The sequence below is a fragment of the Ahaetulla prasina genome, chromosome 8 (assembly GCF_028640845.1).
Source record: "Ahaetulla prasina isolate Xishuangbanna chromosome 8, ASM2864084v1, whole genome shotgun sequence".
NCBI lineage: Eukaryota > Metazoa > Chordata > Lepidosauria > Squamata > Colubridae > Ahaetulla > Ahaetulla prasina.
This window is the reverse complement of record NC_080546.1, coordinates 30,605,096-30,632,090: the sequence shown is the minus strand read 5'-3', so window position 1 is coordinate 30,632,090 and position 26,995 is coordinate 30,605,096. Positions and strand designations below refer to the sequence as shown.

The window sequence follows — 26,995 nt, the reverse complement described above, 5'->3', positions numbered from 1 at the left end:
AATGGTAAAATCTATCTTTTAATTTAAACATAAAAGGCACAGGAAAAGAAATCAAATGGTGATTTGGTATACATTAATTAAATTTTTACATATAAACATAACTTTACTGTCGCTGACTTCTTCAAACCCATAACTCTGGAGATGTGAATAATGTAAATAAATATTCTGCATCTGGAATCAACGTATACATTAATCTATAAAAGAGTTAATGAATTAATGTGGCAATAATAAAGTTTGTTACAGAGCAGCAAAGAGACAAATGCCAAGCACAAGCCTACCAAGTAGAATATATTAGTGTATGCATTTTAGTAGTTTTAGAAACCACTATTGCTTTGGTAGCAAAGGTGCAAGAGATGTTCAGCTTTTGTTCAGCAGCTGGCAGCTCTGGTTAACTTTGTCAGTCCTTGGAACCCAATTAAGGTCAGATCTGAGTAGTACTTAGGACAGAGATTCTATTCAGTACCATAGCTGTAGTCTAAACACAAGTGGGGAAAAATACTGGAAGAAAACTGTCATGTCATATGCACTAAGACAAATTCCTTGTGTGTCCACTCACACTTGGCCAATAAAAAAAAATGCTATTCTTCTATTCATGCAACTTCTATAGTGTTGCAAAAAAGAAGTGGGTGGGTGGGAGAAAGTAACTTGGTTTTTTTCATATCCATCAAGGCTGGGTTGTTGTTTTTTTTTGTGGGTCAAGCTTAACTTGAAAGAAATAAACTTTTAAAAACAAATAAATAATTTTCAGTATTACAGTTCTGGTTTTCCTTTCTACTGTAGAAGCAGCTGCTAGAAGCCATCATGTTGTCTATGTGTGTCTATGGTATTTCATTGTTAATGCATTGCAAGAAAACTCTTGTTAGGAAGCTTAGAGCATGACTAGTAGAACAAAATGAAGTTCAACAACTCAAGGAGATAGGAAAGCAAATACTGCTGTTCCCTGATTTACAGTACTGTATTGTTACACTCTGAAAATGGTTATGAATCAGATACTTGTAAGAGAGACATGTCTGCTTTATCATACAAATGTAACCATCATTCCAAAACAGTTTTTGTCTCATCAGAAAAACAGCTTTATGAGAAGCATTTTCTAGTCTCAATGGTTAGAATCAATTAAGTACAAGGATTTTGGGAGGATTAAACCATACTGGTAATAGTAACATTTTTGAATAATGGTGCCATCACTCTATCATTTTCACACGTTATTAAATCTGATAAACTGAAGTTAATTAAATTACAACAATGGAATGTTTCACATACTTCAAGAAGATATACTTTGATTGGAATGTGCATTTGCATTGATTCAGCCACAGACAGTATCCATGCTATCTATACTTTACAAATCAGAAGAGCACTAAATTACCAATTATTATGCAATATTAATTTTACACAATTTAAAAATTAAGTAACTACTTTGTATTATAAGTGTTTATCATTTTAATTTGGAAGAACAGTGGAACCTTAAAAATGCAAACCTCTGCATTTTGATATCCAACGTTTTAAAAGAAAGATGTCTTTAATACTTCCAAATTTTTGTAGTTACATGGCTCATTACTGCCATGATAAATTTTATTTATAATGTTTTAGCTTTATAAATAAAATGCTTTCAGATGTAAGACATTGTGCTTGAGATTTAATCTCAGTAAAACATCAGGAAGAATAAAGAAAAAATACATTCCAAAATTTAATTTTCAAAACAAATTGAACTAAAAAAAAGTATAACTATTAGGGATGCCTTAGCTGAATAACAGAACATGAAGTTTGCTTTTACCATGTTGTCCTCAACATTTCCAGATAAATCCAGGAATTGCTTGAAACACCAGAGAACTGGGAAAGTAGTCCCAATGCTTGGAACATTGGGCTATAGATCAATAGACTGGCTCAATGTAAGGCAGCATCCTATGTTTCTTGGGAAGCCATAGCCGAATTCCTATTTCTAGTTTCATAATTCAGGTACAAAGGTGGTGATCAGATTTCCTGCTGAAATTATGCTAATGAAGGTATAGCGGTACTTTGGTACTCAATTGCTTTGAAACTTATCAAATTTGGTACTCAATGCATTTTGATACGAAAATTTTGTCCTGGTACTTATCGTTTGGTACTCAATGCATAAGCTAGAACTTGTCTGTGTTGGCTGCCTTGTGACTCACCATATTATTCCTTATGGGAAAAATTAATTTGGTACTCATCACACCTGCAAGAATCAATTCATGATAAGTATCGAGGTACCACTGTATTTAAAGAAAAAAAAATAACCAAAGACTGAAATAGGACAATTGATTAAAACATTAAGCTGTAACACTATATTTAATGCAGGGTGCTGTATGCTTAAACCTAAAAACAGACATAATAGAATCATTCAAGTATAAACATTTAAAAGGTAATTATAAAAATTGCACTTACAATTCAGTTCAGATAGCAAACCACATTGTTAGCAAACCATATTGTTTAATAGACATAAGGTAGCGTAGATTCCTTCTTTTTTATAGAAATCTGGAGCTCAGTCACCAAGACCAGTCACTGCATTATTTCCTTATTGTAAAAGGAGGCTTTGCAGCAGCAGCAGCAGCAGTGATTACAAGATTGTGCACAATACAGGTTTGTAGGTTTTCCAACTTCAACCATTCTGCTAGGCACCCAATGGCCAATTTCATTATCTCACTTGTTGATCAACACCAGAAGTTTTTTGGTCTGTTGCAGAAAGTTCTAAAACGGGATTTACAAATCCAGCATACTCTGAATTGCCGTTATCATCTATTTCTGCACTAACGAAGTCATTCTCCCATTCCAAACCAGTAGAATCATCGGATGTAGAAGTTGGGTTACTTCCAGTTTTCTTGCCATTAAATTTCAATGCTGCCCGGAGAATATCTTCTTCAGTTTTTGAACGTTCTCTCAAAGGGATCATTCTGTTAATACCTGCCATTGAAAAAATGTTTTTAATAAATAGAATCCTTGACCCTAACCCTAGAATCTTTAACAGTTGTCTTTCTATGCTTCTTAGGTTACATGTAGATACATCCTGAGTCAAATAACTACAATTTCTTTTGCAAAATATCTAATATTGGGAGGCAAATCCATGTAGCAGCCAAGAAATGATATGGTACTTCAAACATTTAATACATCAACATGGCATAAATGTTTATGCTACCTCACCAATAGCCAAGTTTAGTGTGGTTTCAAAAATCAGCTTTCAAACAAGCTTCTGACAAAACTTGTGATGAGGAATATATTAAGAAAATCAATCAATCAATTTTATTTACAGCCAAAAGGCCAAATGAGTATTACAAACTAAATATAAATTAATATATTAACAAAATAAACTCATAGAGTGAACACTATGACAAAAATTAATCTTAGTCTTTTAAAATCCGACCTAGCTTATTTTTCTGCATCTGTTGTCTTAGCCAGCCTGTAAAAAGACATTTGAAAACTGTTTTCTATTAATTCTAATATTAAAAAACTTTATTATACAAGTCTAATTTCTTTTACCTTCCTTGCATCATTTTTTTTTCTTGTGTGATTATATTTAAGCAATATAAATATGCAGAACATTCTCTGCACTATGTAGAAATATAAAAATAAATAGCCAGGTATTAGCCTTTCCTCTGCATGGTCTGTGAGTCCAACACAGCAGCAACATACTGATTTTTCTAACAATATCTATTTTAGTAGCAAAAATACTTTATGGTGGAGGAAAATTCATTTTTGTGCAAGGCAAATAGAATACTGGTAGTCCTTGGAGAATACTACTGTCCTCGATAGTAATTGGGATCTGAAGTTCTACTGCTAAGCAATGTGGTCATGAAGTGTGCCATCACACCACCATATTGCTTAGCTTTTGAGGTCTTCCAAAGCTTTGTGAGAATGGGGCATGCTATTCCACAAGAGCATGAGCAGGAAGAAGGCCTAGTGTGGCCACAGCTACCTGTACCTCCCATAGGGCCAGGTCAGGCATGTCTACTTAGCAGCGGAAGGAAGACAGCTAAGGTCAGTTTGGTGCAGCAGAGCAGAGCGGCACAGGCTTTGTAGTGTGGCACTGGGGTGGCTGGCTGTGGCACGTGGCTTGAGGCAGCACTCCTCAGTAATGGCTAAACTGAAGTAGAGGCTCGAAGACAATGGTGGCCAGCTGAGATGCTGACGGCCCTGGACCTCTACTTCAACCCCAGATCACTGCCAAGGAGTGCCACAGGGAAGGAAGATAGGTAATGGTAGTGGTGGTTTGAAGGGACTCTGCAGTTCTAGAGGTGGGCAAGCTGCCAAGTGCCCAAAATTTCCGGGACCGGGTGTAGGTACCATTTGTTCAGTGCTGCTGTTAACGCTGAATGGCTACTGAACAAATGGTCATAATTTGGGGGCTACCTCTATTGTGTGTTTCTAAATATTCTGCTATTGTGGACTATTAAATATTTAAAAATATGGGGGAGGGCACCCAAACACCTCCTCCCTATGTTTCTGTTTTTAAAAACATGAGAAGTCATGCTTCTCAATGGATAATGCTTATAGTTACATTTGTATATGCTTTGATTTACCTTTATTTTTAAAGGCCTTTTAAAGTTTAATTTTGTACTAAAATGTATTTACCATTTGAATTATTTTGTATTCCACGCCATGTCAAGAATGTTCTTTTGTCTGAATCTCTGAGTTCTAAGTCTTTCATATCAGTGAGGATGATGTTGCATCTCTTCTTGTATTAGGAAATTCATTTTTGACTTGATGGTGGATAATCTGACCACAGAAACTATATACCATCAGAAAAGTTGCCAAGTAGTGAATGTAAGGAAAAGGCTTGAGGGACTGAGTAGACAAGATTGTAACCAATGAATATAGAGAGACTGTAGATTGCCATTGGTCTGCAGGCCACACGAATTTCACTGCTATAAATAATAGAACAACTAGCAACTATGCTCAAAGTATCTGTAATTCTCACGATCGATAGCACATTCATCACGAGAGAATGGGAAACTCGAATTTTATATGAATTAACTCAGGTATTTCAAAATCAATATTACTTGCTCAATGTTTATGTACATGCAAATCCTCAATCCAGTTTAAGATTACCGACTGCAATTTCTTCTTTATTCATGCTTACCTCAGATGGATTGTAAATCTAGAGAGTTTATGAAATTCCAAAAGCAATAATGAAGTTTTTATTTTTAAAATCCAACAGTGTCCACTGTGTTGAATTAGTTTTGGATCACTTTAGATCAATTAAATGATTATTATAGGATAAAACATATACCTTCTTCATCTTCCCATTCTAAATCTAAGGAATTACTGTCATCATTTCCACTTGTAGATTTGGTTTTGGTCATTAAATCACAACTGCTCTCTGTATTTGGTGTTAGAACAGTGGCATCTGATGAAAGTCCTGTAATTAAAAAAAAATTAAATTTACTTGAACAGAAGAGGAAAGGAATAGGAAGGAAAGGAGAGGAGAGGAGAAAGAATTTCTCATTTGCACACTGAAAAATTCTCAACAAATTTTTAAAATTTATTTTAGAAATTAATATGATTTTTAGTAAAATGAATTAATTTACAAAATTATTTTTCAATTTTTTCCAATCATAATAAACAGTTAAATGAATATTTTATTAATATTAATGTTTAGTCAATTAATGGACTGGAGTTCCTGAAAACAAAACTTGATTTCACAGGAACATCTGATAAAGGAAAACAATCTTTACTCCTTAAAGCCATCTATAGTTTCCAAACATTAACTATGTATATGTTGGGTGCAAAGAACCAGGATCACACATTAAGTTCTAATTCAGCTGATTTATTGCTCATGTCTATAGCACTTAGCACTTAGATTTATATACCACTTTATAGTGATTTATAGCACTCTCTAAGCGTTTTAGAAAGTTAGTATATTGCCCCCAACAATCTGGCTCCTCCTTTTACCGATCCTGGAAGGATGGAAGACAGTCAACCTTGAGACAGTCAGGATCAAACTCCTGGCAGTGGGCAGAATCAATACTGCATTCTAACCACTGCGCCACCATGGCTCAGAATCTTAGTCAACTAATGGTCAGCATTGATGCTAAACAACAGTTAATGGAAATCAAGAGGGGGCTGGACTTGAACCACTCGTGAGAATGTGGCGATTATAGGATGAGTCCTCTCTTCAATCTGACAAGCTCTCCCTTTTGCTCTTCTATACCATGGAGCAAGGTAACCCTCTCGGAGACGATATAGGAACTACCGTATTTTTCGGAGTATAAGATGCACCTTTCCCCCCCAAAAAAGAGGCTAAAAATCTGGGTGCGTCTTATACTCTGAATGTAGCCCCGTCCAGCCTCTCAAACAGAGGTTCCAGAGGCTGAAAAAAAAAGCAAGGCACAGAGCTCACAACCAAGGAACCTGTTGCAAAAATTCACCTCTGGGAACAGCTAATTGCGGGTATTCTGGGAAGCCGATCCACCTGCCAATCAGCTTTTTTCTTATTTTCCTCCCCAAAAACTAAGGTGCATCTTATACTCCGGTGAATCTTATAGTCTGAAAAATACGATACATCAGAATCTACAAACATATCTCTCCAACATTTATCCTTTGTCAAACAAACATATATATGCGGCAAAAAGGAATCTTAGGAGTTTTTTAAATAAGTCTTTTAAGGGGTTTTTAAGGGGAGGGAGGGTTAGGATGGGTCGGGGGAAAGACCCATGTGGGATGGGGCCAGACCTTGCAAGAGCTCACGACATAGAAGTTGGTTCGGAGGCAGAATTGGGGGAGGAGGCTAGAGCCCGTGCCCATGGGGGCTATTACATCGGCACGGTTAATGGGAGGGGCAGGTATGGCAGAAGTGGGGGCCCATATCATGTTCGGGAAGTGCGCCCTCGCTGTTTACAAGCGATCGCGCACTCCGGTCCCTCTGTCTTTTCTCGTTCCCCGAATGGCTGGAATCCTCGGAGCCTGGACCTCCGGCTGATGTTATGCAATGCCAGGTCCGTGATGAATAAAGCCCCCCTCATCTTAGATCTCATACAAGAGGGGGGTGCGGACCTGATGGGCATTACGGAGACCTGGTTGGGCGCGGAAGGGGGGGTCCCCCTTGTTGAAATGTGCCCACCGGGCTTCCGAGCATTTCATCAGCTGAGGGCCCAAGGTAGGGGTGGGGGGTGGCGGTTATTATTAATTATTATTAATAATATTAATTATTATTAATAAATTAATTATTAAGTCTGGAGCCGGGGGAGGTCACTGTACCGCAGATAGCCGAATGTGAGTCTCTCCTTGTGCACTGGGGCCAGGGGTTGCAGGTGGGCTTGCTTATCACGTACCTGGCTCCTTGCTACGTGACGGCAGCCCTGCTCGAGCTGCTCGATGTGATAGCCGAGTCGGCAGTTGACACCCCCAGACTTATGGTTATAGGGGATTTCAACCTGCCATCGGTAGGCGAAGCATCGGCGATAGCTCGGGAGTTCATGGCTTCCATGACAGCCTTGGACCTGACCCAGTTAGTGACTGGTCCCACTCACATCGGGGGAAACGCGCTGGACTTGATTTTTGTGTCCGGACAGTGGCTGAATGATTCTGAATTAAGGGATTTAGTTATTGAACCCCTATCATGGTCGGATCATTTGCTCCTTCGTCTCGACTTTCGAACTGCAAACCCACACCACAGGGAGACGGAACCAGTTCGGTGGTTCCGTCCCAGGCGCCTAATGGACCCGGAGAGGTTCCTGACGGAGCTTGGGCCGATTCTGGAGGATCTAGCCCACGGCTCGGCTGAAGAACTCGTCGCCGCCTGGGAAAGGGCGGTGGCGGGGGCTTTGGACCTCTGACCCGGCATCGATCTCGACCAGCTCCCTGGTTTTCCGAGGAGCTGAGGGAGATGAAGCGCCGGAAAAGACGCCTAGAGAGCGACTGGAGGGCCAGCCGTTCCGAATCCGACCAAACACTAGTAAGGTCATATATTCAGACCTATCTAGTGGCGATTAGAGCGGCAAAGCGTGAATACTTTGCTGCTCTTATCGCGTCGGCAGATAACCACCCAGCTGCCTTGTTTAGGGTGACCCGCTCCCTTTTGTCTCAGGGAGCTCGGAAGGACCCCTTGCAAGGACGTGCTGAGGATTTTGGATTATATCTGCATAATAAAGTCGCTCAGATCCGAGACGGACTGGACGCTGATTGGGTAGATTCAGGTGGGACGACGGAGGCAGTTCTTGAGAATATTATTTGGGGAGAGTTCGACTCTATGGCTCCCGAGGACATGGACAGGATACTGAAGAGGCTGAACGCGACCACATGTTTATTGGACCCGTGTCCCTCCTGGTTGGTACTGGCCACTCAGGAGGTTACACGAGGCTGGCTTCTGGGAATTATTAACGCTTCTTTGGCAGAGGGTGTCTTCCCAACCGCTTTGAAAGAGGCGGTGGTGAGGCCTCTCCTCAAGAAGTCTTCCCTGGACCCAGCTGTGTTAGCTAATTATCGTCCTGTCTCCAACCTTCGTTTTGTGGCGAAGGTTGTTGAGACTGTGGTGGCACGGCAGCTTCCCCGGTACCTGGAGGAAACTGTCTATCTGGACCCATTCCAGTCCAGCTTCAGGCCTGGGTACAGCACGGAGACGGCTTTGGTCGCATTGGTTGATGATCTCTGGAGGGCTCGGGACAGGGGTTGCTCCTCTGTCCTGGTCCTATTAGATCTATCAACGGCTTTTGATACCATCGACCATGGTATCTTGCTGTGGCGGTTGGGGGGTTTGGGAGTGGAGGGCACCGTTTTTCGGTGGTTCTCCTCCTATCTCTCCGACCGTTCGCAGACGGTGTTGCAGGAGGGCAGAGATCAGTCGCAAGGCACCTCACGTGTGGGGTGCCACAAGTGTCAGTTCTCTCGCTTCTTCTGTTCAAAATCTATATGAAGCCGCTGGGGGAGATCATCCGTGGTTTTGGGGTGAGTTGTCATCTTTATGCTGATGACACTCAGCTATATATTTCCACCCCGAACCACTCCAATGAAGCCGTCGAAGTGATGTCCCGGTGCCTTGAGGCTGTACGGGTCTGGATGGGGAGGAACAGACTCCGACTCAACCCATCCAAGACTGAGTGGCTTTGGATACCAGCGTCCCGGTACAGTCAGCTAGTTCCATCGCTGACTGTGGGTGGCGAGTCGTTGGCCCCCAGGGAGATGGTGCGCAACTTGGGCGTTCTCCTGGACGTACGCCAGGGGAGCTTTTTATCAGGTTCGCCTGATTCGCCAGTTGCGTCCCTTCCTGGACCGGGACTCTTTATGCACAGTCACTCATGCCCTCGTTACCTCCAGCCTGGACTACTGCAATGCTCTCTACATGGGGCTCCCCTTGAAGAGCACCAGGCGGCTTTAACTGGTCCAGAATGCGGCTGCGCGGGGGATAGAGGGAGCGTACCGTAGCTCCCATATAACACCTTTCCTGCGCAAGCTGCATTGGTTACCGGTGGTCTTCCAGGTGCAATTCAAGGTGCTGGTTATCACCTTTAAAGCACTCCATGGCTTGGGACCAGGATATTTACGGGACCGCCTACTGCCACAAACAGCCTCCCATCGACCTGTGCGCTCTCACAGGGAGGGCCTCCCCAGGGTGCCGTCAGCCAAACAATGTCGGCTGGCGGCCCCCAGGGGGAGGGCCTTCTCAGTGGGGGCTCCTACCCTGTGGAATGAGCTACCTTTGGGGCTACACCAACTCTCTGACCTCCGGACCTTTAAGCGCAAGCTCAAGAGTTTCTTATTTCATCGGGCAGGGTTGGCCTAATTGCAATTTTAACATGGGTGGTGTTTACAAGGGTTTTTAACAATCTCATTTTGGAGTTTTAAAATTTATTGGCCTATTTGAATTAGATTTTTAAAATTGCTTTTAATGTATGTGATGTGTTTATTTTACCTTGGCTGTAAACTTCCCTGAGTCTTCGGAGAAGGGCGGTATAGAAATATGAAAAATAAATAAATAAATAAATAAAACACTAAGTACATGCTTGATGGACATTACCTTACAGATGACCCCCACCCTGTTAATACTTTGGAATTTTCATATCAAATGATCTAAGTGCCAAAGCCCACTGCAACTACACAGCAAAAAAGGCTCTAAGAGTTGTAAACCTAATCTTGCGTAGCTTCTTTTCCAAAAACACTACACTACTAACCAGAGCATATAAAACATTTGCTAGCCAATTCTTGAATACAGCTCGTCTGTCTGGAACCCACACATTTCTGACATCAATACAATTGAACATGTCCAGAAATATTTTACAAGAAGAGTTCTCCACTCCTCTGAAAACAACAAAATACCTTATCCCACCAGACTTGAAATCCTAGGTTTAGAAAACTTAGAACTCCGTCGCCTTCGACAAGACCTAAGTTTAACTCATAGAATCATCTATTGTAATGTCCTTCCTGTCAAAGATTACTTCAGCTTCAATTACAATAATACAAGAGCAACCAATAGACTTAAACTTAATGTTAACCGCTTCAATCTAGATTACAGAAAATATGACTTCTGTAACAGAGTTATGAGTGCTTGGAACACATTCCTGACTCTGTGGTCTCTTCTCATAATCCCAAAAGCTTTAACCAAAAACTTTCTACTATTGACCTGACCCCATTCCTAAGAGGACTATAAGGGGCGTGCATAAGAGCACAAACGTGCATACCTATTGTTTTTTATTCTTATACGTATACATGCTTATACTTCCTCATATTTCCTCATATATATGTTTATATACTATATAACCATTTTGTATGATGCTTATGTATATTGTTGTGACAAAAATAAATAAATAAAAATAAAATAAAAATAAAGCCTCTTAAATAAGAGAAGTAATGATGTCTTTCAGATGAAGTAAGGAGACATTGCTTGCTTCGAAAGGAATTGAATGATTGTAATTCATAGTCATATAAGACATCATGGGCTGTTTTATGTTCACTGACATGTGGGTAAAAATAGCAAATTACAAAGGGGGAAATTGTAGAAAATATATACATAGGAAACTTACTACTAGTGCGGAAAGCTTCATATGGCAGTTTTACATTTCTCAAATAAGAATCCAAGTCTTCTTCTACCATAGAACTGTAAAAAGAAGTTTTAACAAGTAGGCTTACGTTCAGAAAAATATTTTGGAAATGAAAACAGGTCTACTATGCTGACAAAATGTATTAACTTTGTTTTAATTTTAAGACAAGTATGCTGCATAGGTGGCTGCCAAAAATTCATTAATGGATGATCGTAAGTAGAACTGAAAACCTTATCTAGTACAATTGGATTTCTAAAAAAGATGGCATTAACTTTTGCTTTGTTCTTGCCTTTTTTCTATATTTTCTATTAAACATGTAAAGTATACAATTCTACTATTTGAAATTCAAATTTTAAATAGTTTCTGACTATACTGCTTATTTAAAATTCCTCAACATTAGTTGTTCCTCTTACCTTTGGGCATCTCCATGGATTGCTTTCTGGGATATTCTCTGCAACTTTTGTTGCTAACAAAAATAAGGAAAAAGAAAAAGGAAACAGCTACTTAATGATAAGATCCTCCAAGTTAAGAGCCTAAGCAATATTATCATAGCATATCAATTTCTAAAGTCAGTACTCAATAAAATAACATAAGTCTGTTTGTACTCCATGTCCAATATATTGTTTTTCATTAGCACTGGAATGTATTTATTTTATGAAAATAAAAGTAATATAGACTGTCAAAAATTATCAGATCACACAATTCAAATATGACGGTGAAATAAAAATATCCATTATTTTAATTTTGCTTTTAAATGAACAAAAACAATTTTCATGATATCTCTGAAAATTCTACCTTGTAAGAAATTAAAAATTAGAGAATTTAATTCAAAATAGCCTGATGCTGAGATCATAGATCAACACATTCTTGAAAAGATAATATTATATGGTGAGGGCAAAATAAATACCTGCCTTTGAAAGTGTGTAAAAAAGAATATTAAGACATTTCCTTTACTTGAAAAAAATGTATTTGGGCATTTAAACACATTTCTCTAAATAAATAATACGTAAAAGCAGCTTAAGTATGTGGAACTGTTGTAGCAAGTAATTATCCAATTCACTTTTAGGACTGGGCTGTTAGTATCTTCAGTAAAGGAGCCTTTGAAACAATGAAACATCTCTCACTTTTTTCTATAGGGCACAATCCAAGAAGTTGTTTCAGATACCTGAGCATAGTATGTTTACTACATACATGTGCACCCTCCGTTGTTACTTAGTCTGTAGCCTTTCACATAGCAAATATATCATTTCAATCTTGATTTTTTTTACCACTAACCTGCATGTTACTATTTCTATGACCTTAATGTGTTTTTTGGTGTCCTAAACAAGTGTAATAAACAGGCAAGATATATTATTTATTTGATATTTATTTATTTAGACAATTTATATGGCTGCCCACTCACTCTCAGTGACTTTGGGCAGCTTATAAACAAATAAAAAACCCCATATAAACAAGTAAAAACAGTAACTTCTCACCCTCCTGGCTACAACAAATAAGCCATTTCATGGGGTTCCACACTACTCTGGGTTCCCCAGGCACGTTGACAAAACTAGGTCTTCAGGGACTTTTTTTTTTTTTTACATTTATATCCCGCCCTTCTCCGAAGACTCAGGGCGGCTTACATTGTGTAAGGCAATAGTCTCATCCTATTTGTATATTTATATACAAAGTCAACTTATTGCCCCCCCAAGTGTCGAAGTGGAGGCCAGTCTAATCTCTGCAGGGATGTTCCAAAGGAAGGAACTACTAACTAACGAAAAGGTCCTTCTTCTGGGCTCTGCCAGCTGTCCCTCTTTAGGAGAGGGGACCAGCAACATTCTTTACCTCCTTGCTCTGATGGATTGGGTGGATATAACTGAAGAAACAGTCCTTCAGATAAACCGGTCCCAAGCCATGTACGGATTTAAAGGTGACAATCAGCACCTTGAATTGCACCCGGAAGCAAATTGGCAGTCAATGCAGTTCCCACAGAAGAGGTGACACATGTGCACACCTGGGTCTGCACAAAACCATCAGGACTGCTGTATTTTGAACCAATTGGCACTTCTGGGTGTTTTTCAAGTTCAGCCCCATATTATATTCTTAATGGCCCTGGTGTTCCACTCACTTTTGATTTCGAGTCCTTTTCAAAAAACAAACAAACAAAATCCCCAGAGATCTGTTGAAATGTGGGGAAACAACCAAGATTTTTAACAATCTCTCTTCTCATGATATACCTGCCTTGAGAGGAAAATTCCTAATTTGTTACTTTCTTGTAACTATCAATTCATAATTAAACTGCCTTGCCAGGCTTTTAAAATCAGCTAAAGTATAATGTTGTTTTGTAGGAAAGTTAAATAATATTAGCCTTGTTAGGCAATCACTTATTGAACCAGAAAATCTCTCAGAGGCAGATACAAGAACTCAAGCTTCTCATTTGCTCATGCATTGATTACTGAAGAAACAGTTTTAAAATGTGAGATCAAACATTATATGAGAGTTTATAACTTCTGTAGTGTGTAAAGACCTCAATTTGTGCTAGAAGCCTATCTCAAAGAAGGAGCAAAAAACAACAAACAGGTAAAATGAAACTTAGAAAGGTTGAACATAAAAAATACTAGTGAAAACAACAGAATGGAAAGACATCAAGTTACAAATTGTTTAAGAATCAAAACTAATATTTATTTATGGATGATTGTAATGACAATGATTCTATTCATATTCCAAAGAGAAATAAGACATACATGGTTATTCCCCACAGCGCTCTGAGGGAAATATAGCTGAAATATATTAATATTAGAGACAGTATTCAGTAAATTTCATAACTAATTGAGATCTCATTCTATGTATCCTGTAATATGAAATGTCAATGACTATTTCCTGTTGGTTTTCAGATTTACTTTATGGATTATATTATATTTCTTTCCTTGCTTTCAATCACTTCCCTCTGCATCCTTAGTATTCAAATTCTTTACTTTTCTTCTGGCAAAATGTCCCTCCCCCTTTATTGCTAGTCAACGATTTCTAATAAGCCCAAGTACTGTATTTAGAACAGAATAGACTTCTTTATTGGTTAAGTGTAATTGGACACACAAGGAATTTGTTTCCGGTGCTTAAGTTCTCAGTGTACATACCAGCAACAAGTGAATCATGATGATAATCATAATACAAGTACATTCATCCTAAATTGTAAGATTTTACATTAAACTGCTAATTGCAGAATTAAGCATTTCAGCCTATTTTTATGAATTAACAATTCTGCAGAAGAGCTTTGTGTGCAAATATAGATACTGAAATATTATAATTTATTGACAAATTAAAGCCAATAAATGCTGGAGTTTAAAAAAGGAATAAGGCAAGGATCTTGGTATACATGTTATATTAGACAAACTGTGGACAGGACTCCTTTGTCTGTTCAGCAATTTTTATTGGCCAAAAGAAAAAACTGCAAATCAGAGAATATTAGCAACTTATTTACATAGTATGAACCATAACTGTAAAAAATTTGGCTTAGTATTACAGCCAGTATCTAGTGAGAGACTAGGAGAAAAAAAAACCTGCTACAAACCAGTGTTAATGCTGAATGTTATTTTAAAAAGCACATGAAACTAAGAGGAAGATATAAATAGACACTCTAATACATATATTTTGGGGTCTTTTCCCCTCACCTCCAAGAACTTTCTTTGTTTTGCTGCCCTGGCTCTTTCACGCTGCACAGCATATAAAGTCTCTTCTTCTATTCTTAACTTCTCCTCTTGTATGGCTAACTGTATATAAACAAAATAATAATGGTTAACAAAAGAAAACCTAGCTATCTCTCCTATGAAAGTAAGTGCACTAAATTTAAAGTAAAGGTACTCATAAAAAATCTGAAACATAAAATATACTAAGATTTTAAAATAAAGTATTTCCATATTTAATCCAACTTTTAATTGTACTATGCATGCTATTTTAAAATTCCTTTAATTTTTTTTAGTTTAGTTAGTAATGCCTTTTTCTATTACACCTTTTTATGTGAACTATGAGGCAGACATTTAAAGCATTTTATTTAACGGTATTAACTTATGTAAGACAAAGGAGAAGACCAAAAATTGTCCTTCAATACTAATAAAGAATGAAGCAATAATTACTTTCATTCTAAAAGTAACACTGATTTGAGCCTGTATTCAGGCAGCAACAAACATTTACCCATGAAACAAATAGTTGCTTGGTTTAAATTGAAATGGTTGCTCTGAGCCTGAGGCAACTATTTTGAAACTTGAGTGCCTTCACATGCATGATATCAACAGAAAGCATAGTTATTTACTGTTGGAGTTATCCGTTTAGACACGTTATTATGCTTCTATCTACATTCATAGATGTAGAGTTCTAACTGCAATGTAGGGGAGAAATCATACCAGATTAAATTACACAGCATGTACAAGACACATAATGAGAAATATTTTTGCTTATACAACACATTTTCAGTACTTCAACTACCAGGACAAATTTTTGCATTTTATTTATTCATATTTATTCATGCTTTCCTGTTTTCTTAATACATTTCTAAATTATCCATTAACTAAAAATTGTCTGGATACATTATAGTAGCTTAAAGCAAACAATAAAGTAGCAATAATCAATGAAGTATTTGATAAAAATAAAATGTATTGATAGGGAATTAGCTGAAAATAAAAAATATGATATAGAATGGGAAAACAATATTAAGGCAGGTACCTGACATATCTCCATAGGAAGACAGCTTCACAACCTTTCTAATGTTTCTCTTCACAGAAAAAAAATACAATGCTGCTATTTGAAGATACTACCCAATTTCGACAGTTATTCCAGATTTCATAAAGCATTGACTGTAAATCTGGGTCCAAGGTTTCAATGCAGATCAAGTGGTGCATGAGGAGAGAGTCACACAAAATACTCAGGAGCCAAACCATAACCATCAGAGTTCTGGGAAGCTTGGAATTATTTTGTCTATTGGGTCTTTGAATAAGAAATGACTGTATAAATATTTCGTCCTCTCTGTGCCAACATTTATCTAGCACTCCAAGCTAACACCTAGCTGCTCCTTTTATACTAAATTTTAGTAACAGCCAGTGGTGGGATTCAAATAATTTAACAACCGGTTCTCTGCCCTAATGATTTTTTCCAACAACCAGTCCGCCAAACTGCTCAGAAAGTTAACAACCGGTTCTCCCGAAGTGGTACGAACTGGCTGAATCCCACCACTGGTAACAGCTATCTAAACCATTTCTCTATGAATTTACTTTCATTCATGACAACATTTCTGCTTGGTATTTTTTTCTTCCTCACTCATTCCCTTTAATTTCAATATTACAGTATCCACATTGGATGCTTCACTCACGAAGTTTCCATTTCCTATCAGCCAATTATGAAAACATATTATTTGTATACTAATACAAATTATTTGTCCATACACAAAGAGTTACTAAGCTTACCTCTGATTGAAGCTTGTCATCTAAAGTTCTTTGTTTATCAGCAATGGAATTATACTGCCTTTCTTGAAGAGCAGAAATTTCTTCTTCTGTCAGAGGTCTGAAGAAAAAGAAGAAAGAGTGCCATGCCTGTCATTCTGATCTCTTAAAGTAGGAATGTCAGTTTCAATGTTTAAGAAATAGAAGCCTAAGAAATTGTTGTATACAAATATGTACTGAGGTGTCATTTCTGAGCACCGAGACAAGTAGTCATTATAGGAGCCATGGTGGTGCAGTGGTTAGAATGCAGCATTGCAGGCTAATTCTTCTGACTGCCAGCAGTCCGATTCTCACTGGATCAAGGTTGACTCAGCCTTCTATCCCTCTGAGGTCAGGAAAATGAGGGCCCAAATTGTTGAGGGCAATATGCTGGCTCTGTAAACTACTTTGAAAGGGCTGTGAAGTATTGTGATGCAGCATATAAGACTAAGTGCTATTGCTATTGCTGCAGTCCATTAAAAAACAACAACAACCAAAATCCCAACAAGAGCCAAATTCAACCTCACATCCAATAGAGAAGTGATGTTTTGCATATATTTTTGCTTATATTTCAGTTTTACATCTTATTACTCAAATTATACTGAAACAGAAGAGGCTTCACAAGTAGTTAGCATTTTAAATATTTTTAAAAAAACATATAGTATACAATTGCTTTTATACAGTGCAATTCCTTTTTGTGATTTTTTTTTACTAAATTTATTGTGAGCCATGTTCTTTTATCCAATTTACCACTCTTTCCACTGTGGGATTCTAAATTAAAGTATTTTAACAGAGGGCTGAGCAATCACAGTAACTCATCCAATGAGAGGAATTAACCACAAACCAAATGAAGTGTTTGGGATTGGATCCTGTCCAGCACCACAAATTACTATCTGTTCTGGACAATATGCATAAACCAACTCCAGAATGTTTGGATCAGTCTTGTCAAGGAGAAAAACGTAATGTTTCAAAAGAAAAGTAAAGGTGTCACAGCTGAATTGCTCTATGCTGCACATCTGTATTTACCATCTTTCTTAGTAATTAGTTCCACAATTGAATTGAATTTCTCATTAGCAAGTTTTCCCAAACGTTCAGTGGGCATCAGTCTTCTTTTGAGATAAAACACATTGTGATATTTTGTGTGACTGATCTCCACCTCTTCATGCAAATCATTAATGAATATGTTGAACAGCATTAAGAAAAGGACTGCATACCTCAGTCTATTTTAATGAAGAGTTACTGATTAATATTCTTATGGAAAAATCCACTAGGTTAATCTACTTTTCTGAAATCCAATATATACATTTCATACTTAGCTTTAGTTTATCTTAATATCAAGAATTTCTGTTAAAGTCAGCAAGTCTTCCCTATTAGTCAGAATTAACCATCTTATGCTTTTCTGCAGACCTGTGAAGAAGAAACTTTCTAGGACCATAGCTAGTTGAATCTGTCTTACAAATAATAGTCCAGTGATTAAAAATAACTTTCTATGAAATATATCTTCTTAAAAGAACTAACATTACAATCAAATCAGTATTTTCTATTTCAAAAATGTCAATTTGCTGAAATGAATTAAATTGAAAAAGTAGATGATTAAAAAGAAATGAAGCAAGGAGCATATACGAGAGAGAGAGAGAAAGGAAAGCAAATCAATACATACTGTAAATATAAACTCATACCTTTGGTTGCTTCCTGGACTTTCACCCTGTTTTTAAAAAAGTGCTTTTTAAAAATGAATCTAATTATCAGGTTACTTTCAATATAGATCTGAAATATATGACTTTAAATCTCCCAATCTTTAAAAATATCAAATCACTATAAAACTGCTGAATTAAAATATTTAGAAAAAGACCTATTGATATATTTTCAGGCAATAATTTCTAAATCCTTCTTCTATTCTTTCCTGAACTGGAACTATCTGAATTTTAAAATCAGTTTAAGTAGCAAGTCTAAGGAATGTACATTTCAAAGCAAATATTAATTCTTTAATGGTCTTATCAGTCGATCAACAGATGTGTTATTTTTATTTTATTTCAAATTATATCTTAAGACTGAATTGTTTTGCTTCTTAGGGTTACACTAAATGTCACAGAAGCAAATCTGCTTCATCACAGGACTGGTTTCTCATGATTAGTGAGAAACTGGATATTTACATTTCACTCAGATCTTCTCAGCTATAAAGACAGATGTTAGGGCTTCTTAGAGGATGAGAAAGATCATAAACAAGATATGAAATTTATCTTCCTTTACCAAATGAGAGGATTTATTATTAAAAAAATAAAGATCTGCTTTACAAAGAAAATCTTGAATACTGTGATAATGTCTTATAGAATACCTATATCTATATTAAATATATTATAGATGTATTTTATTATTAATTTATATTAAGGGTCCTTACAAAATTTTCCTTCAAAGTATGTCAGAGGCATGTTCAGCAAGCAAATGGGAAAAGGCCCATATAAAAGGCTTCTAAAATTGAATTCTCTCCTCGCATCTATATATACGTATACACTGAGGTGTATAAAAGGATTGGATCTCTATTAGCATCCTTTTGAAAAAGCCAACATTATTTTTTCCTCTGATCAAAGAGCTAAGTTTCCCCCAGATGATTATTACATAACACTATCAACATTATATAATTTATCTTAAAAAAACATAATTTAAAAAACACAGAATTGTGATTATTCTTAAAGCATGGCGTATAACATGTCCCCATCATTCTGCACAGATGCTAGAAACTAAAGGTAGTGGTGCAATACATATTAATTCTAAGAATTAAATAAATCTTAACTGCTACCTTTTCTAAACAGTTTTTCAATTCACTACACTTTTAGTTGCTCTAATTTCAAATACCTTATAATCTAATTTGCATATATAATACATGTACTGAACTTAATAAGGTCAGTATGAAGAACTTACTTCATCACTTTCCACTAGGTTTTCAAACTGAAAATAGATACAATATTTCAATTAATCAAGCATAAGTAATATGTTTAGTGAAATACCAAAAACATATCTACTTCGACAAAATAACTGTCAGCTATTTTTTAAATAAAATTGCAAATTATCATTTTAAAGGACATGGTAAAAATATATAATTTTGTTAATATATATTATATATAATTTACATATAATAGTAAACAATGGAGAAATATATATTGCTCAGTTTCACCTTTAAATTAATAAATATCTGACTATGCATTAGTATTTGTATTAGGAGTATATAAATTTATTCCACTTTGTGTACAGATAATAAAATTATATCAAAGAGTTTTCATTTGCTTCATTAAATAAAGATAATAAGACTAACCTAGGATCTAGGATTTCAAACTCGATTTCACTGAGGGCTGCATCAGAATTGTTTGACCTTGGAGGGACAGGATGGGCAAGGGTGGGTGTGGCCAGCTCGACGTCATTCTTGTCAGGGCATCTGTGATAGTCCGAGTGTAAAAACAGTCTCCTGAGCTCTGTTTTCAGCTGCGACGGTCTCCTGCAACCCTCTGCCATCGAAAACAGAGCTCGGGAGGGCCACATGCAGCCCTCCCAAGCTCCACTGTTGCTGGCAGAGGCACCGCAAGCCAGTCCTTTGCTGTTTCCAGGGTGGCACTGTGGACCAGATCTAAGCACTTCGCGGAATCCTTGAGTTTGACATCCCTGATTTAGGACAATCTTTTGCTTATTTATTTTCCTTATTTGAATACAAACTATTTGCAAAAACCTTTGCATTTTTATATAAGACCACCATATATGTATGTACATATGATCTAATTTAGGTACAGCTTTGCCAAATCTTTGGCTTATCTCTGGTTTTAGTGAACACAACTTTCTTAATGTTAGAGACTATCTATGTAGCAACTTCAATTAATCTCTCCTAATTTTAGCTGATATTTGTTTACATTTGGTTTTGCCTGTATAGAAGTCCAAAAACAGTTTAGAAATTTGATTTAAATGGGCTAAGACTGGAATTAACAAAAACTAGATGGTCATCAAGTTAACTTTCATTTGAACTATTTTAAACAGTGTTCCTTTAATGTTGTTTTGGATACTCTCTTATTTCTGCAGCAAATTAATTTCTAGGAAAAGCAAAAATATTGGTGAGAGAAGAGTTTTGTCTGCTTAACAGCAATTTATAACCACCAAATGCAATAGTTCACTATCTTTTGATATTTAAAAGTCTTCTGGTAACTAGAAACCAGATTTTCTTCTGCCATTTCTTAACTTTTCTAATGTTTGACATTTGCAGCTTTGTGAAATTTTATGCAATAATTCCTAGGGCAATCCTAGGAAAATGCTGTTTATGTCAGGAAAGGGTACCAAAACGAGCAAAAATAGGACACAAATATTAAGGAATCAAACAGCTAAAAAAAGCTGGCAACTTGTCACCACCTTTCACCCCTTTTACCTAGTCACATAATGGAACATACACAGTTTATAACTGCATGAATATTATTAGATTTATTTTATCCCAAGGTTACAGTATTTTATGTCTTCTTTGCATTTTAATGAACATAAAACATAGGATATAGTGGTTTTAATTAGATTGTTATTGTTAAGAACAGACTGTTCCAAATTGATGTGATTGAAATTAGCAGCAATTTCATGTTTCAGCCAGCAAATACACAATAAGAAAAACATTGTGCTAGTTTCATAATATGACTATAGTGGTTCTTAAAATCTTTACTTACCTCTATAGTGAAATGTTCTCCTGTTGAGCATGTCCTGAAGTACTTTGATCTAGAATATAAACCAACAGTATCATAGCAGAATTACTGCTATATTTCAAAAATCATCGTAATAATTTTCCCTCATTAGAATCTGTTTAATAACCTCCATGTATAATATTGTATACTGTATTTTTCAAAACTTTGTCATGAGAAGGCTGCACATGGTTACATGCCCTTTTAAAAAAATACTCTTTTAATAAAAGCTTGATCACAGTCTTGACTATATTTAGCAAAGAAAGGCATGATATTAGAACTTATGATTCCCAAATCAAGAGTTGCTAGCATTAGGGTTTGGAAGTAAAATGTGGCATGCTAAAAATATTCTGCAGACAGAGTTTACATATCACATTACATTATGTTTGTTTATACTTGGTTTTCTGAATAAATCACAATTTATTACATTAATAGAAAACCAATTGGAACTTACAACGGTGTAAAGCAGTGGGTGAGCCAAACAACTATATACAAGCCTAATTTGGAAACAATATGTATCTGAATAATTGAAAAGAAACACCTAGCTCTGCCATATTGCAATACTGTAATTTCCGCCAGCACATATTAGCAGAATGGCAATGCAGACAGTTTAATCTCCTAAAGAATTAGATATTACCCGTCTATTTTGCAGAATATTAATTTATCCATCTAGCATTCTAAATGCCATGTTCTCAAGTGAATAAGTAATGTTGCACTGACCCTGTAAATAAGGGGTTGGCACATGTATTGAACACAGCTGGATTCCAATGTGTGTACTATATATCACTGATATTATTTATGTATTTTGGACATATTCAATATTATACTATGAAAGAAATTATTAAATACAATAAAATCTTTCTTTCTTTAACATTTATGGTATGTAAAAATATGTATCAGCTATGAAAAGGGTAAGTATTTTTTTTTATCCCTTATTATTTCCTGAAAAAAAACTGACCATCTAGTGACATGGAGGGTGATTGGTGAATTGAAAAATCCACTCTTCTTCCAAAGGAAGCTCTACTGGGAGTCCTGGTGGCCCAATGTTTAGAATGCATTCCTGCAGGCTAACTCTGACCACAACTATGAGTTCGATCCTGAGAGGCTCAAGATTGACTCAGCCTTCCATTCTTCCAAAATCAGTAAATGAAGTCCCAGACTGTTTTTAAAGAAAGTGCATGATGCCTATTACTTTCTACAAAATGAGTATTATAAATTTAGTTATTCTCCATATAGGATAATAAAAGTAGTCCCAAAGTTCTAATTATATTTATTCCCAGAAGCTCTTAAAGAATAATGTTGTGATTCCTCTGGGGGTAAAATGAAAGTTGACAATAAAGAAGCTAAAATTACACGACTGAATTTCTAATTACACCTGCAACATAAAGAAGACTCCTTTATAATGAACAATTTAAGTCAAAGGCAGCTATATAATAAGCCACAACTATGTCAAAATGAAATACATGTCATGATGATATAAAATGAGATGTGTTCTGAGATCCAATGTATTTACTTGTGGACATCATGGTGTACATGTTGTCATTTATTCCCTTGAAGACATCTATGATTAAATAGGGCTTTTAGATTATCTTGAGAAACTACCTGTACTTCAAATTTTGTATATTAAAAATAAACAGCAAGGTAAAATTTGTTTTCTATTGCATTAATCATGAAATAAGTAGAGTTCCAGCTTCAAAAGAAACTTGTGAACCCTTTGACACTAGAAAAAAATAATCATCAGCTTTGGAAAATAAAAAATCCTGGGAACAATAGACAATCAAAGAAAGCTGTTTATATTTTTTAAAACAATAGCCTACCATATTTGTTTTATATTTCTCATAGCTTCCAGATTCCTAAGGGGGTATTTCAGTTTAGATTAATATACAAAATACTGAAAAATATTCAAGCATAAATGATGCTATACTGATGAAAAAATGCAACTGTCTGGTCTAATATAAATTTTCAATATATCTTTACTGCTAAATAAACTATTCATCTTGGCTTTATAATAGTTGGTGTCTATTAAACTCATGAATCCAATCACTTTGCTCAGTGCTAGAATCCAAATTAAAATATTTTTGATAAATGGATGCCTTCATTTATATTAGTGAAAGGAGAGACAGTTCTTCTGATGTAATTTGTTCCATTGCTAAATTGTTTCAAATTTACAAGTCTTTTTTCTACCACTCAAGAACCTGTCTTCCTGCAATTTATCTATATTTTTCAGCGTTCTGTTACCTGGAACCAAGGATAACAGGCCTTAATATTCTATGTCAGGGGTGTCAAACTGAATGCGTTATGGGTAGGCTACCGAATGCGTCATGGGTAGGCTACAGCCACCCCAGCTCTGCAAATAGGAAAAACGCTGTGAAATGTCACGTGACGGCAATGTGATATGGTGAGTTTGACACCTATGTTCTATGTAAAATCTTTTGAGATATTTAAGAGAACTAGTGTTAAAGCATCAGACAAGAAAATGGAGATTGATGATTTGGGCCCAGTCACTTTCAATCACCCCTAGAAAGAAGACAATGCTAAACCACTTCCAAAAAATTACCAAGAAAAGTGCAGTCTCATCCTGGCAATCACAATGAGTGACTTGAAAGCAATAAAATAATATTAATATTATTATTAATAATGATAAATCAATTCCCCTATCCAGCATTCTTAAGGCTTTAAATATTCCAGTACCTTTCTCCTTTAATATATTTAGATATATTATAATAGCACATAAATACAACCTATATACAGAGATATAGTAAACCAAAATACTGTATAATGAGACTATATAGTGATCAGCATAATACAGACGGACATCCACCCATCTGCTCCTTATAAAGTACTGAGGTTACATGGCACCATCCCAGAAGCGGGCTCCATTTTGGAGCAGCCACAATTCCCTGTAGCTGTTCCCAAAATGGCACCCACTTTCAGGACAGCACCACATGGCTTCTGTTTAGGAAGGCTGCCTGGTAGATCAGTTTCAAGGAAAACTAGCTGATCTGTCCCTCGGCTTCCGTATAGAGTATACTGGCTGCTTCCCAAAGGAGATCTATAGAAAAGGTAAGTGAACTATGCTAGGCTGAGGGTCTGGGGAGGAGTGTGTGGGACTCAGGGTGGGAAGTAGAATAGGGGATACCTCCGGGGGTGGGAGAGATCCTGAGAAGCCACGTGTGAGCTAGGGAGGTGCTGCAATGTGGGCTTGGGTATGTGCTAGGACTGCCAGGGCCTTTTCCTATCTGAATCACTCCATGCTTGGATTGCATTACCCATGCAGTCACTTAATGAGAACGGGAGAGCAGGGATTGCAGTCATTAAGCAAAGCAAGCATGTGGGCACCTTGCTGGATGATCACAATTTACCATTAAGGCTAGAACTACCTATATTAGAATAGAGAGGTTCAAAGGGGGGAATTAAACAAATTCCTACAGGCTAGAGCAGGGGTGTCAAACTCAATTTCATTGAGGGTCGCATCAGGGTTGTGTTTGACCTCGGTGGGCCAGAGTGGGTATGGCTGGGGTGGGTATGGCCAGCTCGACATCACTCGTGTCAGGGGCGCCAGTGGTGGCCCAAGTGCTCTGCCAGCGAAAACAGGCTCTAGAGCTCTGTTTTCAGCTGGGATGGCCTCCTGCAATCCTCTGCCAGTGAAAACAGAGCTCGGGATGGCCACACGCAGCCCTCACAAGCTCCATTTTTGGCTGCAATGGCCTCCTGCAACCCTCTGCCAGCGTAAATGGAGCTCCATTTTTTTTTTTTTTTTACATTTATATCCCACCCTTCTCCGAAGACTCAGGGCGGCTTACATTGTGTAAGGCAATAGTCTTTCTATTTGTATATTTATATACAAAGTCAACTTATTGCCCCCCCAACAATCTGGGTCCTCATTTTACCTACCTTATAAAGGATGGAAGGCTGAGTCAACCTTGGGCCTGGTGGGACTCGAGCCTGCAGTAATTGCAGGCAGCTGTGTTTAATAACAGGCTATCTTACAGTCTGAGCCACACTGCGGCCCAGATGCACCGCAGGCCAGTCCTTTGCTGTTTCCAGGGTGGCCCTGTGGGCTGGATCTAAGCACCCTGCAGGCTGGATCCGGCCCCCAGGCCTTAAGTTTGACACTCCTGGGCTAGAGGTTCAGCTAGGTTACTAGCTAGATGCCTGGTGATTATTCCATACGCAGAGACAGATATAATTATCTCATCAGTTTTCAGAAAATCATTTGTGTGCCTCATGAATTATGAGAGGGTTTTTTTACAATCTTGCAAACAAATCTAAAGTGAAAGTAAGTTGGGAGGCTGAAGACAACCTAAACTGCATGGTTAAAAAAAAAGTTAACAGCAATTGCCAGCAGAGCTATAGTCTGAATTATTACTCCTTTTATCCATACGAGGCCTACAAAAATGTGGAAATAAGTTAAACATGCTCATCAAAACTCTCCTCTCCCTTCTACTCAAATAAGCTATCCTCAAATAACACTGCCGCCTTTTGAGAGCTGTATGCAAGAAATTTCATTTTAATGTGTAGCCATTAGTGTACATTCAAAGTGACAATAAAGTTATTGTTCTGTTCTATTTTATTCTAGCAGGGGCAAATAGGAAGGGCTGCCACATTATTCGTTATTAGTTCAGGGGTCTCCAACCTTGGCAACTTTTAAGCCTGGCGGACTTCAACTCCCAGGATTCTGGGAGTTGAAGTCCGGCAGGCTTAAAGCTGCCAAGGTTGGAGACCCCTGTATGAGTTCGCTGTGAACACAATTAAGCCCATACCTGAATTGGCCTGTAAGTATATAGCAAATGAGACTAAAATCGTTTATTCACCCTACCCCGGAGGTCTCCAACCTTGGCAACTTTAAGCCTGGAGGACTTCAACTCCCAGAATTCAACTGGGAGTTGAAGTCCTCCAGGCTTAAAGTTGCCGAGGTTGGAGACCCCTGCCCTACACCACCATACTTTATTAGCAAGCCCACGTGCAAGTCATGACAGCCCCAGTACAGCACTGGATCCCATGGTTTCTCTCACCCCTGTTTTCATCCAAGATGAGCTGGTGGCTGCCTGCCTCTTTGGGGGGTGGGGGGGGGAAACCTTCGATCAGCACGTGACTGGCAGCCCATTGCAGCTCCACCAGACTGAGATCACTTCACTCTACACCGCAGAGGCCAACCTGATATTTCCAGAACCCCCACCCCCACGGCATGGCTTCAAGGCCAGCGCCTTCAGAAACGCCTGCCCCGCTGTTCACTCGGATTCAGATAGACTGCCGGCGAACACGGAGGCTTTTATTCAACCCTCCCGGTTCACCAAGCGCGGGTCGAGTTTTATAGCTGAATTCCTCTCCCTTCCAAAGAAGAAGCAAAAGCGGCGAGAGGGGTTCTGCCTTTCAGCCACAGGCCGGCTTGTCCTGAATTCCCCCAGAAAGGCGGCATATAAATCAACCGGCCCAGCCCTGACGTCCCACCGCGCTTACCCTCCTCCTCCTCCTCCTCGTTGGAGCCGTCCCGCTTCCCGTCTCGGGAAGACCCAGCAACACCACTGCGCCGCCCAGCTGTTGCCCATGGCATGCTGAGAGAGCGGCGGCCGGGGGCGGCTCGGTCACCCACACCGACGTAGAGCCGGAATCGGTTACCACGGTCGCTCGGCGGCGGCGAGCGGAAGAAACAGATGGCGGGGCAGCAGCTCCTCCCGTGCATGGAGGAGAAAGGGACACGCGGCGGCGGCGATCAGCCGTTACGGCGCCGCCGAGGAAAGCAGCGACTCCGCTCCTTCCCCCGCCTCATGGGGGTGGGGGTTGGGGGGGCTCTCACGTTGTGACGGCGAGCTCGGCAGTCGCGTGCGGCCGCCAGCCACGCCCTCGCCTCATTCATCACCCGGGG

The 26,995-nt window shown here is 38.1% G+C and overlaps 1 protein-coding gene across 2 annotated transcripts; it reads right to left on the bottom strand.

The window, feature by feature from the left end:
• On the bottom strand, positions 1–26,995 carry AP1AR (adaptor related protein complex 1 associated regulatory protein). Of its 2 annotated transcripts, none has more exons than XM_058192986.1 (10): positions 26,590–26,995; positions 21,118–21,166; positions 19,352–19,378; positions 18,112–18,137; positions 16,418–16,514; positions 14,633–14,731; positions 11,399–11,451; positions 10,968–11,041; positions 5,243–5,371; positions 1–2,919 (listed from the first exon to the last, which is right to left on the bottom strand). In XM_058192986.1, exons 1-10 carry the CDS (start codon positions 26,676–26,678, stop codon positions 2,654–2,656), a joined length of 909 nt encoding a protein of 302 aa, XP_058048969.1. In that variant the 5' UTR covers positions 26,679–26,995; the 3' UTR covers positions 1–2,653. The 2 variants fall into 2 exon arrangements, with proteins under 2 accessions (XP_058048969.1, XP_058048971.1); XM_058192988.1 differs by having other exon boundaries at positions 21,118–21,167; positions 26,594–26,995.